Raw genomic sequence first — 19909 nt, forward strand, 5'->3', positions numbered from 1 at the left:
TTTTTTTTTTTTTTTGGTACCAGGGATCTAACTATGGACCTTGCACTTGTGAGGCAGGCAGCCGAACCACTGAGCTAAATCCCCCAGCCCTTAGGGCTCAATGTTTCTTTTTCTCTTTCTTTCTTTTCAGGTACTGGGGATCAAATTCAGGACCTTGTGTTTGCAAGGAAGGCACAGTACCACTGAGCTACATCACAGGCCCTGGCTCAGTCTTAATGTTGAATTTTCTTACTTGAGGGCCAGGAATGTAGTTCAGTAGCACCATGCCTGCTTGGCAAGTACAAGGTTCGATCCCTAGTACAGCAAAAATGAATAAAAAATAAATAATAAATAAAAAATGCATGGTTTGGTTACAAAGTAAATGTCAGCTTTCTCCTTTGCTAAAATATTTATGTTCCTTTGTAATTACATATAATCTGCAGTGAGTCTTCTGCAAAAGAGATGTGAGGTATTTTCATATACATTACCTTAAAAACAACTTTGTGAGGTAGATATCTTTCCTGATATCCGACAGACAAGGAAATAAAGGTTCTAGGAAGTGAATGGATTTGTCCAAGATAAACAATAAAGTCTGACTTATCTAGGTCCTAAGACTTTAAACTGTGAGCCCCTTCCCTTTTTTTGGGGGGGCGGGTGCCGGGGATTGAACTCAGGTCCTTGCATTTGCAAGGCAGGCAGCAGAACCACTGAGCTAAATCCCAGCCCCTCCCCCACCTCCCTTTCTCTTGGATACCTTTTAATGTGATGACGAACCAGCCCTCAAGAAGCTCTGAAGCTGAATTAATAATATTTATACATTTACTTAACCTATCACTTGTGTATTACTGGTATGACAAAACACAATCCATATATATATATATATATGTTTTTACAGCTGCAAAACTAGTTTTAAGTATTACATGAAATGATCAACTCAAGAATATCGGCTGATTGGGAGGCTACGGCAGGAGGATTGCCGTGAGTTCAAGGCCAGCCTGAGCTACACAGGGAGACTGTCTCAAAAAACAAAGTGGATAAGGAATATCGTTGATGGACCAGCGATTTAGCTCAGTGGTTCTACTGCCTAGCTCACAGCATAAGGACCCAAGTTCGATCCCACGTACAAAAAACAACAACAAACAAGAATATTGGTTGACTTATCCTACAAATATACAACAGGCTCAGGCTGAATGGACTGGTTCACAGAGTACTGGGCAGACCTGTACCGGAGGGATGGGTTGGGCACTGGCTTCATCAGAACATGAAGGGATTGGCTCTGTGTATCATAAATTAAGTTCTGGGGCACAATGTTGTTTCATGATTAAATATTGATCAGCATTGAGAATGTCAGAGATCATCAGCTCAGCTGATGAAGTTATGGACCTCTCTCTAAAAACAAGGAATTCAAGACAGGACTTCTACTTTGATGCACTGCATATACTGAGTTTCATGTTCAAAGACTGAAAAATAATAACTTTCCTTGACCTCAATGTTAATGGCTGACCATTAATATTTTCCCATAAAGACAAAGTAGGCATATTACACATTAACATTTTACAGCTGTATTTGAATTTTTTCTTAGAATACTGAATTTCAAAGTTAACTATCTACCTACCATACTTCCTCTTATAAAAAGTAGTATCTGAGATTCATGGAATCTCCCTCATTCTAATAACTGACTTGATGGACAAATATTATGCCATGATACAGAGTCTAACCATATCTGTTCTATCCAACTTTATTGACAAGCGAATGATTTCAAAAAGGTCCTTTCAGTTAACCCTGACAACCATATTGTTGCAAGGGAGCCATTATGTCAACATTGGACTGAAAGAGAGACTGAAGTTTAGAGGCAGATTTAGTAACATGACATAGTAATAGAACCCAAACCTAAGCCAGGCATGGTGGTATATGTCTGTAATCTTGCAATTCTGGGAGACTGAAGCAAGCTCAGCCTGGGAAAATTAGTGACTTGGCGAAAATTTTAAAAAGAGGTGGGGGATGCAGCTCAGTGCAAAACATCCTGTGTTCAATCCCCAGTGACCAACACACACAAACACACCTACAAACCTAAGTCTTCTGACTATAAATCCAGTGTTCCTTTCAGGTTATTCTCAGCCAGTAAACTTTTTTTTTTTTTTTTTTTTGAGACAAGGTCTCATTAGTAGCTCAGGCTGATCTCAATCTTGTGGCAATCCTGCCTCAGTCTCCTGAGTGCTGGGATTACAGGTGTGCATCACCATCCCCTGCTTAAAACAGTAAGTAAACTTTTGCCCACTTGATTCCTTCAACAGTTACTTTGTCACTGGTTTTGGTTTTTTGGGGCACTGGGGATTGAACTAGGAACCTTGCACTTGGGAGGCAGGCAGCAGAACCACTAGGCTAAATGCCCGGCCCTCCAACAGTTACTTTGCAGGAGTCCACTGCATTTTATATACCACATTGTTTTCCTTTATTTGTGGTGCCGAGGCTTGATCCCAGGAACCTGTGCATGCTAGGCAAGTGCTTTATCACTGAGCCATGTCCCCAGCCCTCCATTGAGTTTTCTGACCCTCTATCTTGGACTCACTTGTATTCTGTAGCCAGGAGAACTCCTGCACATGTATTTTTTGAAGATGAAGGTTCGAAGTCTGAGAGAATTCTTTTCCAGACTCAACACATTCACAGGGCTTTTCATCTGTATGAACTTTCTGATGTACAGTAAGGTTTTTTCTTTGCCTAAAAACTTTATTACAATCATTACACCCATAAGGTTTCTCCCCTGTGTGGATTCTTTGGTGGCCGACCAAATTTCTCTTAGAAGTGAAGGATTTCCTGCACTTCTCACACTCATAAGGTTTTTCCCCGGTGTGCATTCTCTGATGCACCACAAGGTTTTTATTCTGACTAAAGTCTTTTCCACATTCATTACATTTATAAGGTTTCTCACCAGTGTGGATTCTTTGATGTACCATAAGGTTTCGACTAGAGGTAAGAACTTTTCTACATATATGGCATTCATACGTTTTTTCCCCACTGTGAATTCTCTGATGTTCAGTGAGGTTTCTGTTGTAGGTAAAGCCTTTCCCACACTCATTACATGCATAGGGCTTCTCCCCAGTGTGGATCCTTTGGTGAGCGATCAGGTTGGAGCGGTAACTGAAGATTTTCCCACAGTCATTGCATTTGTAAGATTTTTCCCGTGTGTGAATCCTCTGATGTCCAATGAGGCTTTTCTTCAGAATGAAGCATTTGCCACACTCATTACACTCATAGGGCTTCTCACCACTGTGGATTCTCTTATGTTCAATGAGGTTTCTGTTTGAGCTGAATGCTCGCCCACACTCACTACACTCAAAGGGCTTTTCTCCAGTGTGGATTCTCCGGTGTACAAGAAGGCTTGAATTGTAACTGAAAGCCTTCCCACAATCGTCACACTTGTATGCTTTCTCCTGGGTGTGTAGTTTCTGATGGACCATGAAACTTTTGCTCATGATAAAGGTTTTCCCACACTCCCGACATTCATATGGCTTTTCCCCATTGTGGAGTCTCTTATGGTCAATGAGATTTCTGTTAGAACCAAAGACCTTGCCGCAGTCTTTACATTCATAGAGGTTCTCTCCAGTGTGGAACCTCTGATGTAAAATGAGGCTCTTCTTTAGAATGAAAATTTTCCCACACTCATTACACTCATAGGGTTTCTCTCCATTGTGCAGTCTCTGGTGGTCAAAGAGGTAAGCGCTCTGTGTGAAGGCTTTCCCACACTCAGTGCATTTGTAGGGCTTCTCTCGACTGTGCATCCTCTTGTGGTCAATGAGGTTTGATTTAGCACTGAAAATCTTTCCACATTTTTTACAACCAAAGGTTTTCTTTTCTGTGTGGACTCGTTGGTGCAAAAGGAGGCTTTTACTTCGAATGAAGACTTTACCACACTCTTTACATTTGTAAGGGTTCTCTGCACTGTGGAGTCGCTGATGGTCAACAAGGTAGGTGGTTTGAGCAAAGGTTTTTCCACATTCATCACATTTATAAGGTTTCTCCCCAGAGTGGATTCTCTGATGTAGAATGAGGCTCTTCTTCAGAATGAAAGCTTTCTGGCACTTGTTGCACTTGTAAGGCTCTTCTCCTTTGTGGAGCCTTTGATGGTCAACAAGGTAACCATTTTGGGAGAAAACCTTCCCACATTCATTACATTTAAAAGGTCTCTCCCCTGAGTGGCGGCGTAGATGTATAATCAAACCTGAGTGCCTATAGAAGCCCTTCCCACACTCCTTACATTTGTAAGGCTTCTCTCCAGTATGGATCCTCTGATGGTTCAGGAGATAGGCGCTCTGAGAGAATGCTTTCCCACATTCATTACATTTGTAAGGTTTCTCCCCAGAATGGTTCCGCAAGTGCATTCTAAGGCTCGAGCACTGAATAAAGCCTTTTCCACATTCCTTACATTTATAAGGTTTTTCACCAGTGTGGATTCTCTGATGGTTTAAAAGATGGGAGATTTTATTAAAATGTTTACAACATGTATCACATTTATAAAACTTCTTTCCGTCAGTACCAATTAAGCTGTCAGAAATAGCTGGAGCTAAAGTCACGCTTTCTCCATCCACCTTCCCCTTCTGGCCCTGTTTTTCGGATGGTACCCTTTTCTTCTTGTCTTGTTCACAAATGGAAACTTTCTTCACTGTATCTATTCTTTCCCCAGTTTCATTTCCCAACTGATTTGGCAAAACTTGCCACTCGCACTCTTCTTCAACCTCAAGAACCTGGGGAACGCCTTCTTCAAGTCTTTTTGCTGTTCCTCTCTGAGAGTCGGTCCTTGGAGAGATACTCAGCTTCGGTGTTGCCTCCTCATTCTCCATCATTGACTCCCATTCTGGTGAAAGGAATTAAAAATGCACGTTATTTTGTTGCTGTTTGAGAAAATAAGACCTTTAACTGGTTCAAAAATAGGCTAGAAGTATACACATTCAATTTTTGTGTGTGCATGTGGTACTGGGGATGTAACCCAGAGCCTTGCACATGCTAGTAAATTGCTCTACCACTGAGCTACATCTCCAGCTCCTAGCGGGAAGATAATACGTTTATAGCACACAAAAAGAAGCAGCTTTTCATTAAAGGTACAAGGCAGAATGCTACACTGACAGGATGTTGCCAACAAATTAACATTCAGCTTACAGACACTTGCAAACTCTCAGTGTTCAGGTAACAAATGGAAAAATACAAATAATGTTAAGAAAAGACATACAAATAAGAATTAATGTGAGGACATGAGATCTGATATAGATGGTTCAGATCTTAGATTAAGAAGCTAGATAGAACAGGAAAAACTACATTCGTTTGGTTGGTTTTAGGTAGAATTATTTGGTTTAGAAAGAATCGTGTTTTTGTTTTCATGTTACAAAGACGAGAACTTAAAAGTGGGGAAACTATAACTTCAGCACTATGAAAGGCAATTTTTAATATTTGAAAAGTCAAGCACATGAACTCTGCAATAGTTGAAATAACCTACAGAAAAAATCCACCAAAAAGCAATGTAATGCTTAGAATTCACATTATGACTCAACCTATTATTTTTTAAATTACAGAAATTTAAAAGTTAATTTCACAAACACATCATATCTCTGTTGGACTTCTTTCTTCTTAGATACAAAAATACAGAATGGAAAAGAAAAAATATAGACAACAACAACAACAACAAAAATAAACAGACACGAAAACATCTGAAAATGATGCTGGCTGAACTAGTTAATCTTCAAAGTCTCTTGTTACACTAACATTTTTAAACATTTTAAAATGTGAAATTAAAATGAAAATAAAGTTTTTGTAAATAGGCAAGGGAGGAGAGGGAGAAGGGAGGGCAGGGGTATGGGGAAAAAATGAGAACCAAGACTTGTCATGTAAAGGTACAACATCCCAATGATGAATGTAACTGAACTGTATCTCTAAAATGTACCAATAAACTCAATGAGGAGAAAAATGTGAAATTATTTTTAGGAAAATATCTTAGAAGTTTACTTTTTTATTTATTTTTTGGTAGTACTGAGAATTGAACCCAGGTTCTTCACACAGCCATTAAAAAAATTTTTTTTTAAATTCTGACACAGAGTCTTTGTAAGTCACTAAATTGCCTGGGCAGGCTTAAACTTGCAATCCTTTTGCCGTAACCTGCCAGAGTCCTGGGATTACAGGCCTAAACTACTGCACCAGGCCTATATGTGTGTTTTTCCACATCCCTTCATCTCCTCCCCCTTTCCTAAAAGATACCTTTAAAACTACCCAAGTGTAAGAAAATTTTGTGAGCCAGTTCCCCAAATTATGCAGTAATTAAAGTTGTATTAATAACACTACCTTCCCTTTGAAAATATTTTTGATAAAAAATTGAAATAATATTTTCTACTTAGTGACATATAGGTATAACTATTTTATTTCATTATAAGTTTCTGTAAGTTTATGATAACAGTGAGTATGGGAAACATCCAAAAACTATGAACCAGAGCTACAGACATTCTTAGGTCAGGCCCTGTACTTCAACTATGAGGCTCAGGCACAGCATTAGGCACAGCTGCCTATCACACTACCCAACCACTGGGCCAAAGGACTATCCATTACTGCTCCCTCAATGTCCTTGTTCACAGAAATTACATCAAGATTACATCACTAGTGGAAAGAAGGCTCTTATTCTTTATATAGTGAAGCAAGGTTTAAGGAAGTAAAAGCATTATAAGTGGCTAAGTCAAGATGGAAATGGTTAAGAAATTAGCAATTCTTTTGTCAGTAGCTAATTAGCCAGTTGCAATGTGATGTTTTAGTTTATGAATCAGACTACCAATGAGCCTAGTGAACTTTAAGGGATTTGGTTAAAAAATGTCAGCAAGCTCATTACTTTCAGCAGTCTTTGAAACTGTAAGAAACTGGTTTCCTTACCACAAATTCCCTTTACCCTTCATGTACCGCATCCATGTGTTACTCATTGTCATGATCTTTCCAAAAAGTAAATGTGATCATGTGACTCTTCACTGCTTCCAGGACAAAGCACAACTAACCAGTTGTCCACGAGACGCTGCATCCACCACTGTCTGCCTGTTTATCTGGGATTAAGTCTTCTCAGGGTCTATGACATCTACAGTGTCTAGCATGGTGAACTACGTGCAGCTGCCCAAACCTGTTGTGTTTCTTGATGCCTATTATTACAACCCATGTCTTTTTTTCTTCTCAGATTTATCTGCCTCTTTGTAACTCACAACATGCCCTGTAACTACACCCTTAAAAACTGAGATACAAAGTCACTCCCTGCACATTGGCACTGATCTGTGAGTTATTCTGTGCCACGAAATTAGATAACTTAAAGGACATGGTAAATTCCTAGAAAGCCGCAGCTTTTGACTCAAGAAGAAATAGAAAATCTGACTAGGGCTATAACAAGTAAAGAAACTAAAACGGTTAAGAAAAAAAAAAGTATCCACAAAGAGAAGCCCAGGCCTAATTTGCTTCTCTGGCAAACTGTACATTAAAATAATTTGTATGTAAAATAATTTGTAACAAAAGAATCAGAAACATTTCCCAATTCATTCTGAGGCTATTATTACCCAGATAACAAAACCAGACAAATCCATGGCCGCAAAAGAAAACTATAAATATATCTTAGGAATGCAGTTGTAAAATTCCTTAACAAAACATTAGCTATCCAAATCCAACAATACATAAAAAGGACTGTGCATTATGATAAAGTAAGATTTAATGGAGGAAAGCAATGTTGGTATAACACTATAAAATCAATTAATGTAACAAAATGTCAATAGAATGAAGGCCCAAAGCTAAATGATTTTCTCAATTTAAATACTTTCACAAAAAGCATTTAGCAACATCCAATATTGCTTCATCATATAAACAGTCAACAATTAGGAATAGAAGAGAATTTCCTCAACTAAATACATTTAAAAAACACAAATTAACACCAAAGTTAACATCATACTTAATGGTGAAAGATGGAATAGGTTCCCTTTAAGAGCAAGACTAAGGCTGCCTACTGTCACTACTTCTGTTTAACACAAACTATAGTTCTAACCAGGACAATTAACCAAAAGAAAGAAATAAAAGCATCAACATTGGAAAGGAAGAACTAAAATTATCAGAGATAACAATTTGTAGATGACAAATTTTTATATATGGAAAATTCTAAGGAACCCACTAAAAAACTGTTAGAACTAATAAATAAGTTCAACAAGGCTGCAGACACAAGATCAATATACAAAATATCAGTGGAATTTCTATACAATATAGCAGCAGTGAACCATCCAAAAATGCAATTCAGAAAATAGACATAATAAAAAAATAAAGTTAGGAGTAAATGTAACAACAGTTCAAAAGTATTGTACTAAAAACAATAAAGTAACAATGAGAATTGAAAACCAAAATAAGTGGAAAGATACCCCATGTTCATAGACTGACAGACTTTATTTATATTATTAAAGCAGCAATACACATCAAATTGATCCACAGATTCAATGCAATTCCTATAAAAAAAAATCCCAGCTCATTTCTTCACAGAAATTAACTAGCTAATTACAAAATTCATTAGGAAAACTCAAGAGACCTACAGTAGCTACAGTAATAGTGAAAAACCAAAAACAAGGAACTCATAGTTGCTAAACTCATATTTGCTAATTTCAAAATATACTATGAAGCCACAGAAAGAAGAGGGTGGTAATTCTGCGGCCTGCCTCACACGTGAAAGGTCCTCAGTTTGAGCCCCAGTACCAAAAAAAAAAAAAAAAAAAAAAAAAAGAGAGAGTGGTGATGACATTAAGAGTAGACATATAGAGCAAACAACTAGAATTACAAGTCCAGAAATAAACCTTCATATTTATAATCACATGGTTCTCAAAAAGACATGAAAACAATTCATAGGGGAAACAAGTGGTGCTAGGATAACTGAAGAGTTATATACTGAGCAATAAAGTTGGAGCCTTACCTCACACCATATACAAAAATTAACTCAGGCCAGGGATTTAGCTCAGTGGTTCCGCGCCTGCCACACAAGCACAAGGACCTGAGTTTGATCCCCGTACAATAAATAAATAAATAAATAACTCACTCACTCACTCAAAGACCTAAATGTAAGAGAGGTAAAACTTAGAAGGAAACACACATGGGAATCTTTATGACTTTGGACCAGTAATACTTTCTTAGATATGACACTAAATGCAAAAGGCACAAAAGAAAAAATAAATTTGAATTTATCACTAACATCTGTCCTTCAGAGGATAACATCAGGAATGGGAAAAGACAACAGAGAGTGAGAGAAAAATACCTGAAGTCATGTACATGTTAAAGAAGTTGTATCTAGAATATATAAATAACTTCTGTAACTAATTGAGAAAGACAAATAACTCTATTTTATACAGAGGCAAAAATCTGAAAAACTTCTCCAAATGCATAACTAGCCAATAAGAACATGAAAAGCTGCTTAACATCATTAGTCATGAGGAAAATATAAATCAAAACTACAATGAGGTATCATTTCAGATCCACTAGGATGATTCTAATAAAAATAACAAGTGTAGGGTTAGGGATTTATTTAGTTCAGTGGCACTGTGCCTGCCTCCCAAGCGCAAGGTTGTAACTTCAATCCCTAATACCAAAACAAAACAAAAAAATTAAGTGTAAGAAAATAGAGAAACTGGAATCTATTCACTAAGAGGAGTGAAAACTGGCGCAGCCACTTTAGAAAACAGCCTGTCAGTTCCTCAACTGATGAAATACAGAGTAAACACGTGACCCAGCAATTCTCCTAGTTATATGGTCAAGAAAAAATGAAAATATGTCCACATAAAAACATGTACATGGGGCTGGGGACTTAGCTCAGTGGTGCCGCCACCTGCCTTGCAAGCGCAAGGTCACGAGTTTGATCCCTGGTACCAAAAACAAACAAACAAACAAAAAAACCCAACATGTACACAAATGCTAATAGTGGTTTAAGACAACAGAAAAGTGGAAGCCATCTAAATGTAATTAACTGATAAATGAGTAAATGAAACATGATATATCCATTCAATGGAGTATCATCAGCAGTGAAAAGGAATACAGTACCAACATGCTACAATAAGGATGAACTTTGAAAGCACCATATTAAATAAAAGGAGTCAGGAACAAAAGACCACATGAAGCATGATTCCATTTACATGATGTGTTCGGAATAGACAAATCTATAGAGACAGAAAGTAGATTAGTTGCTGCCTAGGTTGGAGGAGTGAGTTGGGGGAAATGAGGGTGGTCTGCTGATAGGTTCAAGGTTTCAGTTTTGGTTATTTAAAATGTTTTCAAACTGACTGTAGTGAGGGTTGCACAACTTTAGGAATACACAACCACTGAACTGTATACTCTGAAAGGTAAATTTTGTGGTAAGTGGCTTTTTTTTGGTACCAGGGATTGAACTCCAGACCCTGCGCTAATAAGGCAGGCAGCGGAACCACTGAGCTAAATCCCTGGCCCATATGGTATGTGAAAGATATCTCAACAAAATTGTTATAGCTCTTTCCCTGAACTATATATGTCTTTCTTCCACTCGCCAAATCCTTCTACTGACCCAGGTTCCTATGTTTTCCCACACCACAATGTGTATACTTTTACTATATAGTATTTGACACAATATATTACAGTCAGATAGAGGTCTATTTCTCCAACCTAAGTATATATTCAAGGCACAGGCTAAGCCTCATATGGGAAGTATTCAATATTTCTTGAATATTCTACTTTAAATTCTCATCCAGTCTTGGAAAAAAATATATACAATCTTTTATATATCTTCACAGTACATACAAACTATCTGGGAATTTGCTTTTCTACCAGTTTATGAGTGTATAGAAATCAAGAGAACAGAGCTATATTTAAGTGTGTGACAAAATACTATGCCAGGCCAAAACACCACAGTCTAATTAGAACTTTATCTTGGGGAATATGTGTGTGACCAGCGTTCAACCATTATAAATAGATACCCAAGATTATCATTTATACACTGCTTATTTTCCCTCTCTCCAAACCGTCTCCTTAAAGTATCCTCCTCAAATCAGTAATACTAGGTCAAAGGGCTCAAGTACTTGCTTTTCCAGAGCCCGAACAACTTTGGAGTTAGTGTATTTTATTAAATTTGGCTTAAACTTTCCTGAAGGTGTTAGAATAAACTAGCAATTCCATTTATTTCTTTCCCTTCTTCCTTTTTTTGTGCTGGGGATTGAACCCAGGGCCTCGGGCATGCTAACCATAGTCTACACCACTGAGCTATTCTGCTAGCCCATTTTCTTATTATGTTTTCTTAGTTGAACTCTCAGACTTATCTGGAATTTATTTTGGTATACACCATATAGTATGGCATGATGGTAAAAGTTTTTCATCAAATTATCCAACTGTTCCATAAGAAGTATTTAAAAATTCTCAGAAAAGATGGATTATTAAGGAAATAGCACTGGAACTCCTGGAAGCCACTTGGATTAACACAATAATATTCCTACAACATTCTATGTATCATGGTAAACTGGTAAATGTCAAGATAAATTAAAAGTTAAATGTCAAAAAGAAACAATGAAAGCACTTTTAGAAAACAATACAAGTACTTTTAGAAAACAATAAAAGTACCTTTCAGTAGATTAAAAAATAATTTTATGGGGAAAAAGACCACAAAGACCATAAGAAGAACACAAAGTTTGATTATATAAAAGATTTTCTGCTGAGCTGGTGGCACATGCCAGTAATTCTAGCTACTTGGGATGGTAAGGCAGGAAGATTCCAAGTTCAAGACCAGCCTGAGCAATTTAGTGAGATTTTTGTCTCAAATTTTAAAAATAAAGAAATAACTTTCAAAGGCTTAAAAATAATTTACAAACAATGCTGAAAGACAAACAATGGAAAAAAAACGTAAAATTTCACAAAGGATTAGCAGTTACATTAAAAAAGTGTAGGAAGGGAATGCACAGAAGTTACCAATAAACTTAATAGAATTCAGCTACATTAATAAAAAATGAAAAAAACAAAAGCTCATATTTTCCATTTACTTACAAAGATTTAACTGAAATATGACCAAGTCAAGAGCACACTCAGGAGGAATGGGCCACCCTGTGCTCTTTCTGGTGGGAGAGTAACTGGCGCATCGTGGGTAGAAAAGAGCTTGGTAATAGATGTTAAAGGCTAAGACCTACAGACTGACTCACCAGCACCACTACTGAGAAGGAAGGGTTTTTTTGTTTGTTTGGTTTTGGGGTTTTTGTGTGTGGTAGCACTGGGGAGGGAGCCCAGGGAATGCTAACATATTCTCACAAGTGGTATAGTGTACTGTATAATTCACCCTGGACAAAAGAATAAAGGATGCTGAGTACAGACTCAATATGAAAAAAAATCAGTATTTTCACATACGTGAATTAGAAAACATTAGAGCAGACTAATACCAAAGAATAAATGTTAGCGGAAGTATGCAAGATCTAGAACAATGCTATTTTATTTTATTATTTATTTATTTATTTTTTTTGTTTTGTTTGTTTGTTGAGACAGGGTCTCACTATGTAGTTGAGATTGATCTGGAACTCACTAGCCCAGGCTGGTCTCGAACTCAGAGCAGTCCTCCTGCCTCAGCCTCCCAAGTACCCAGTTTACAATGCTATTTTAAAACAATCTTGAAACACAAAGAAAAAGTATTACATGAAAAATGGAACTGTATACAATTTATTTTTTTATACTGGAGATCAATCGCAGGGACGCTTTTCCACTGAGACACACCCCTGCCCTTTTCGTTGAGACAAGGTCTCACTGAGTTGTCCACAATGTCCTCAAATGCCTTGGCTCAAGTGAGCATCTTGGCCCAGACTCCTAAGTCGCTGGCACTATACCCAAGTACCACTGCTAGATCCAGGTTTAAATACTCTATTACTAATCAAAGTCCATTTCAGAGTAGATACTGTAACTTCAAAAATTATATTTCAAAGAAGGAAAACAAATTGAGGGCAGGGCAGAAGGAACACATAAAGACAGAAAAGCAACTAAGTAGCAAGTGCAAATGAGGACAGAGAAAAAGGAACTGTTGGTAAGGGCAGAGACGGGGGTCACTATGGGAGCAACTGGACACAGGAAGAAAGGGTTTCCGTTTTTGTTTGGTTTTGGGTTTTTTGTGTGTGGTGGAACTGGGGAGGGAGCCAGGGAATGCTAAGCTACCACCTCGGCCACTTTTAAAATTTTACTTTGTGAAAGGGTCTCAGTAAATTAACCAGGCTGGGCTTGGACTTTCAATCCTGCTTCAGTTTCCAGAGTAGACAGGATTTCAGGCGTGCACTACCACAACCAGCTGAAGGGAATTTAAACATTTGGATGCAGTATTCTCTAAAAAATAATGAGAAATAAATGTTTTAGGCACATGGGTCCATGATTACAACAGCAATTATCTAAAATAAGGAAATGGCTCACTGACTTAGGGTACAATTTATGTTGCCAATATAGATAACACCTCCAAAGAGTTTGTAACATCAATGAGAAAAACATGAAAAAAGAAGATTCTAAAACTGTATAGATACATACAGTCACACACATTTGAACAATGTATAAAAACTGTTGAACACAGAAAAAACCAGAGGACAGCATCAAAATGTTGACAGTAGTTGTTTGTGAACAGTGGAATTAAAGTGGGTTTGCTTCTTTGTAGTATTTTGTTTTCCAAAATAAGCAAACTACTTTATTAAAAAAAAAAAAAAAAGTTGATGAACTGAAGAATCATGGGAAGAAAAAGCTTACCTAGAGAGGTAACATTTCCGTAATTCTCCAGCATCACATCCCAGTATAAGGCCCTCTGGATTGGGCCCAGACAGGCCCACTCCTCTGAGGTGAAGCACACCGATACCTCCTCAAACATTACCAACTCCTGAAATAACAGGTGTGTGTGAGGTTACATGTGCATGGGAGCTCCCCTACAAACAGGGTCCTTTCGCTTCTGGGGACAGGATACATTGTGAGGCCACGAGGTGGGATGCAGATACTGAGGAGACCTGAGGAGAGGCCCTGTAATGTCTGTCTTCCGTGAGATGGGCCTTGATTTAGTGACAGATACTGACGGCACCCCACACCAGGTCAGAGAGGGCACGTCAGCAGCAATTCGGCAGTGCGGACAGGAAGGACGGAGGACGCCACACTTACCTGCGGCTGGGCTGTCAGGAGCATAAGTGCCATTAATTGATTTCGTGGATTCTCTTCCTGGGAAAGGGCAGATGCTTCAGGGGCAGGAGAATCTGAAGGAGACCAACTCCACATGAGATTCCTGCCATTCTTATCTACTGCCCAAGTCTAATACTTTCTACAAATCAGGGTCTCAGAATGACTCAGAACTCCCAGGACAAGGCAACGATGGCTATAAAGGGACTACAAACCTTTTCTGAGTGACTCCTGTGTACAGGGCTGGAACAACCCAAGTGTAGCAATCAGAATGGATGCAGAGTCAGGGGGACCAGGGACAGAAGGGCCAAGAGCAGACACAGCAGCAGAAGACTGGGACTATAAAGGAGGCCTGCATAGGGCAGGAGAGAAAGCACTGCCCTGCTTAGGTGCATGAGCCAGAGAAGGAGTCTGGAAAAGGAAGTACCATGCAGAGGATCCTGGAGGCTGAAGACTACTGGGTCAGGAAGGGGGTTCGGGTGGATTTCGGCTGCTAAGTGGCCTCTGGGAGGTGCAAGTGGAAGTGCTGCTCCTGGAGCACTGGACCCCTCCTGGACAGTGTCCTGGTTGTGGACAAGGACCGGAACCTGGGGACAAGCCAAAACACAAGAAGTTATTTCTTGTTCCTTTGGAAAATGGGCTCGGCTAACCATCACGGACCTCTTTCTGTCCTCAGTCAAGAACTGCGAGGTCAGAAAGACCCACCTCAAACACGGAGCCCCTAAGAGCAGCAAAGCTTTGCAGGAGAACAAAGAAACTGTCCTCCAGCCCTCTTCCTGGCACTGCAGCCTGTCTGGAGAAGGATGCACAGGAAGGCAACAGAAGCCAGCCTACATGTGGGATGGAAGTACCAAGCAGGGACTGAGAGCATGGATTTAGCTTCAGACCTAGTTTTACATCAGACTTGGGTTCAATCCCACCTCTTCTGCTTACTTACTCTTCTACCCTCTACCTAGACCTTCCTGCTCCAACACAAGTAACTGGGCAGTGAGTGCCTAGACACTTGGTTTTCCTGCTAGCTACATGTGTAGCCTATGGCAAACCACTGAGTGTTTCTGCCTTAGTTTTCTTATCTCTCAAATGAAGAGGATGTGTAAGTGGCCTATAATGAGATAAACAGCTCTAATACTCTTCATTTTTATGATTAAAACAAATGAGACCACTCGTGTGTGTGTGTGTGTGTGTGTGTGTGTGCGTGCGTGTGTGTGAGTGTGTGTGTTTGTTTTTTGAGACAGGGTCTTACTATGTAGTTCATGCTCGTCTTGAACTCCCTGGGATCCTCCTGCCTCAGCTTACCAGGTGCTGGGATTATAGGTGTGTGCCACCACACCCAAAAGAAACCCATTCATGATGCTACTGACATTTGAGTTACATTATGTTATGTTACGTTATTTATTTATTTATTTTTTGGTACCAGGGATCGAACTTGGGTCCTTGTGCTTTCGAGGCAGGCAGCAGAACCACTGAGCTAAATCCCCGGCCCTAACATTTGAGTTATGATTCAGACTTCTTACACAGAACTGTCTCTCGTGGGCCACAGACTTATGGAAAGAGATCTTATACCCACAAGCTTCCAACGTAAAGGTCAAGGACATAAAGTCTCATCAGAAGCAAATATCTCAACCTAAACCCCTGGTCTTGCCGAATCCCACAGGACATACAAAAGAGGTCACGACAGAGCTGGAAAGCTTCGTTCTTGCTATGCCACCGCCTTTCACACTCTAGGCTCCTGTCACTATTCCAAGAGGCCTTACAGAGACAAGCCATACCCTTCCCCCTGGGGAAGGCTTACACACACCGCCCTCCACAAGGCCCTGAACTTAACCAGGAGCAGGCGTCCTCCGGGGGGACAGAGTGGAGTCAGTGCTTAAGTGTTGGTTCTGAGTTGGACCCAAAGACCTCATCCACAAATCTACCACTTTGCGAATATATTCTGTGGTCTGAACAGCTTTTGAACCTGCTTAATTAGCACCAGGTTGTTCACGTGCCATTATTCATTAATGAAAATCCCAGGCTCATCCACCGGCCGGCCCTCAAGTCTCCCCTTCCCTCCATTCACCCCCAAGCCAGCCCTTCTCACCTTTAGTGCTGGTCCATCCAGGTACTTCTGCAGCTCCTCTACCAGGGACACAGCCTCCTCGCTACTCCCAGGCCGATGGAGCTGCACCCAGGTCTGGAGCTCCCCGGGCAGGATGCTCAGGAACTGCTCCAGCACCAGCAGCTCCAGGATCTGGGCCTTGGTGCGTGCCTCTGGCCTCAGCCACCGGCGACAGAGCTCCCGGAGCCGGCTCAGGGCCTCCTGGGGTCCGGAGGTCTCATGGTACCGCAACTGTCTGAACTGCATGTGCGACGTCTCCCACATGGAGGAGCTGCTGCTGGGGTAACCAGCTCCCCACTTCCCGGTATCACCCTTTCCCTTCACAAGGCCCTCTTGTGGCAAAGCACTGTGGGCCCAGGTCTCTCTCGTCATTGCTGTCTTTTAAGAAAGCTTCCGCTCTGGGCTCCCTTAATGTTTGCTCGACTTCTTCCTTAGAGTGTGGAGACTGTCATCTCTAAGACCTTAAGAAATCATTGTTAAAGTTAACCAGAGAAGTAATCAAGCTTTCCCCAGGCAGCTCCTAGTAGTAAAAAGAATCTCCCTGAACCCAGGGTTCAGGGCTCCTGAGTCTGCTTCGCTGGCAGAAACACCCTGCCTAAGGCCCTGAGGACAGACACTGCCAAAACCAGCAACATGGAAATGCTCTGGTCTTTATTCAGAGGATCGCTTCCATCACACCTTACCACTAATGTGGGCTGCCTGGATACTTCCGTAATTCAACAAATTTCACCACTTCTAAGCCTTCATTTCTTAATTTGTAAAACAGGAATAACAGCAGTTCCTACCTTAGAGAGTTGTGAGAATATGACATCTAAATATCACTTTTCTTTGGGTGTGTGTGTGTTGCTGGGGACTGAACTCAGCCTTTGCAAAGAGTTACATCCCTACCCCTTTGTATTTTATTTTTTAAAATTTTTGAGACAAAGTTTCACTAAGTCACCAAGTGCCCAGACTGGGCCCAAACCTGCAATTCTCCTGCCTTAGTCTCCAAGAGTGCTTCGATTATAAGCATGTGCCACTACACCTGGCTCTAAACATATTTCAAGGTGGGTTTTATTAGTTGTTTTTTTTTTTTTTTTTGCAGAGCTGGGAACTGAATCCAGGGTGATGTGCTAGGAAAGCAGTCCACCACTGAGCTGTACTTCCACCCCATCCCAAGCTTCTGAATACTGCCTGACACACGGACTCCAGTGTTAGTGGTCCTTCTGTAACTAGCTTGGTTTCCTACACTCAGCAGTCGACAAATGATCATGGTCTTCATCTGGATATATAGATGTGAAAAACCCTAATAATTAGCAAAGAATGGCTGATTTAAGTTCTATGTAACTTTGCTGTATCTACTTTTAATTCTTTGAAAATTGTTCGCTCTGTTAATCAAAATACTCATATTACTTTATTTTTGTAATTTTAAAATTTTTCCACTTTTAAAAATTATTTTAATTTTTATTATACATATTTACAGTACGTAAGGATTACATTCATCATGGGGACTTGGTACCTGTACATAACAAATCTTTGTATTACTTTGAATAAGGCTTATTGCTCCTTAGAAATCATTGGATCTTTTGTTTCTTTTTTTCTTTTTGAGGAGGGGTACCAGGGATCAGACTTAGGACCTTCTGCTTGCAAAGTAGGTGGCAGAACCACTGAGCTAAATCCCCAGCCCTGATCTTTTGAAATACACTTACATTTCTTTTCTTTCTTTTTTGGTACCGGGGATTGAACTCAGGACCTTGTGCTTGTGAGGCAGGCAAGCAGAACCACTGAACTAAATTCCCAGCCCTACACTTACATTTCTGATTACAAAACAGGTAACTGGTAAAACTGAAAAACATGCGCAAACCAGAAAACAATTGTTGCTACTGTTTTGGACCGTCCTTCCAGCCCATTTTCTATGCATGAATCTGGATTACAAGGATGGATCTGACGGCACTACTCCAAAACTTGCTTTCTCACATATTATATAGTAAACGTGATTTTGAACACTGCTCATTATTTTTAAGAGCTATATGAGTCTAGTCATAATTAAATAGCTCCCTGTTGCTACACATTTAGATTATCTCCAATCTTTTCCTATTATAAATAAGGCCACAATGACTATCCTTGATGAAAAACTTGGTTAACTACCCGCTCTCCCCAGGAGCAAACCTAAGGCCTACTGCATGACTGGTGAGTGTCCTACCACTGACCTACATTCCTAGCCCATCTCTGATTATTCTTTCAAGATAAATTTCTATAAGGAAAATTGCTAGTTCAAAGGTTATAAATATTATTAAACTTTTAAGGTTCTAACATTCACATCACCATCAGCAACAGATGAAGGTATTTTCATTAATTCATTAACACACAAAGCCTCAAAAAGCTTGGTTATAACCAAGCAGGAGAGACAGAAATCTAAACACAATTTCAATATGTGTAAATACAGCTACTAGGAGAACATATAAACACAGAAAGGACTCATGAAAGGTAAATTCAGAGTGAACATTAAAGGAAAAATAAATGGACCAATGGATATTAGGAAAACCATTCCAGGAAGAAACTATTTTTTAAATGTAAGGGGGTGGCCTTACACATAACTGTTATAAATGGGCTTTGCAGGATTTTGCTAGCATGTATGAGGCCCTGGGTGCAATGTCCAGCATGGGATGGGGCGGGGTGGGATGGGGCAGGACAGGACAGGGCATTACAAGAAACACAAGTGGGCTTTGCAATACGTGGCGTCGACCTATATTTGTCCTATGCAGAACATTTCCTTCTGACTTTTACAAAAGTTGCGATTTATATGATTTATATAAACTTTTTAGATGTAGACGCCTTTTACTTCCACACCACCTTTGGGGACACAGAATAAAAGGCTTTTATACTCTGCCTTCAATCCTCGCCCCACCTCACCCTGGCTCTTTCCTTTGTTCTCTGTTCTTTGACTCACAATATTGGGCTGTTCAGCAGATATGAAAGCACTGATGTCTGTACCCTTACTCTCTAAATTTGCTGTGCTAAACACTGTGTTTTATACAGAATAACGGTGTTTTCCTTCTAATTTCTCAGTTGTTAAGTGATCACTCAATCTTGTATTATTACTAACGTTTGCCAATTGTTTAAAAGGAACTTTACAATGAAAACAATAACAACAATAAAACAAATGGGCTTTGCAAACCAGAGAAGTAAACTTTGGAGGCAAGGTGGTAGAAATAAATCAGGGAGGTTAGCAGAGGTCAAATTCTAAAGGTTCCTGAGAAGCAGAATATGGAAGTGATCATGTCTTGTAAGTGACAAACAACTGTGAAGGAGGCTTTACCTGAAATTTTCCTTTTTTTTTTAAAAGGTAAGCTATCCATTTGGTTCAAGGTTTGGAATTACAAAACACATACTACTGAGTTTCCCTCTCTTGACTAGTTTGTTATATACCTTTCCAGCTACTTATGTACAGACAAATGTACACACGTATTGCTTTTTGGCATTTCCCCTTTCTCACCAATGGTAGTGTATCACCAATGTGTTCCACCTTCTTTCCTCAATGATGTATCCCAAAGATCTTTCCAGTCAATACAAAGCTCTTCCCCACTGTTACAGATGCACCTTAATTTATTTTGCACTCCAGCACTGATGAGACATACAATTTTCAATTTTAAACTACCAATAATATCATCAATAACCGTGACCAAACAT

General features: G+C 39.7%; 1 protein-coding gene across 6 annotated transcripts in view; it reads right to left on the minus strand.

Annotated features, from left to right (window-relative positions):
- The window catches only part of Znf197 (zinc finger protein 197), a 35147-nt gene that overhangs the window by 13101 nt on the left and 2137 nt on the right, over nt 1–19909 (minus strand). For 3 of the 6 annotated variants that reach the window (XM_010624420.3, XM_010624417.3, XM_010624418.3), the window contains exons 2-6: nt 16223–16701; nt 14570–14729; nt 14128–14219; nt 13729–13855; nt 2549–4831 (exon numbers count right to left, since the gene is read on the minus strand). In XM_010624420.3, the coding sequence (XP_010622722.1) occupies nt 2549–4831; nt 13729–13855; nt 14128–14219; nt 14570–14729; nt 16223–16612 (3052 nt within the window). In that variant the 5' untranslated portion in view covers nt 16613–16701. Of the gene's footprint in view, nt 1–2548; nt 4832–12670; nt 13321–13728; nt 13856–14127; nt 14220–14569; nt 14730–16222; nt 17196–19909 lie in introns of those variants that run through there. The other 3 variants (XM_019207539.2, XM_010624422.3, XM_010624421.3) reach the window with 3 other exon arrangements.

This window comes from Fukomys damarensis, unplaced genomic scaffold, assembly GCF_012274545.1.
Source record: "Fukomys damarensis isolate Sample0158 unplaced genomic scaffold, DMR_v1.0_HiC HiC_scaffold_12, whole genome shotgun sequence".
Lineage (NCBI taxonomy): Eukaryota > Metazoa > Chordata > Mammalia > Rodentia > Bathyergidae > Fukomys > Fukomys damarensis.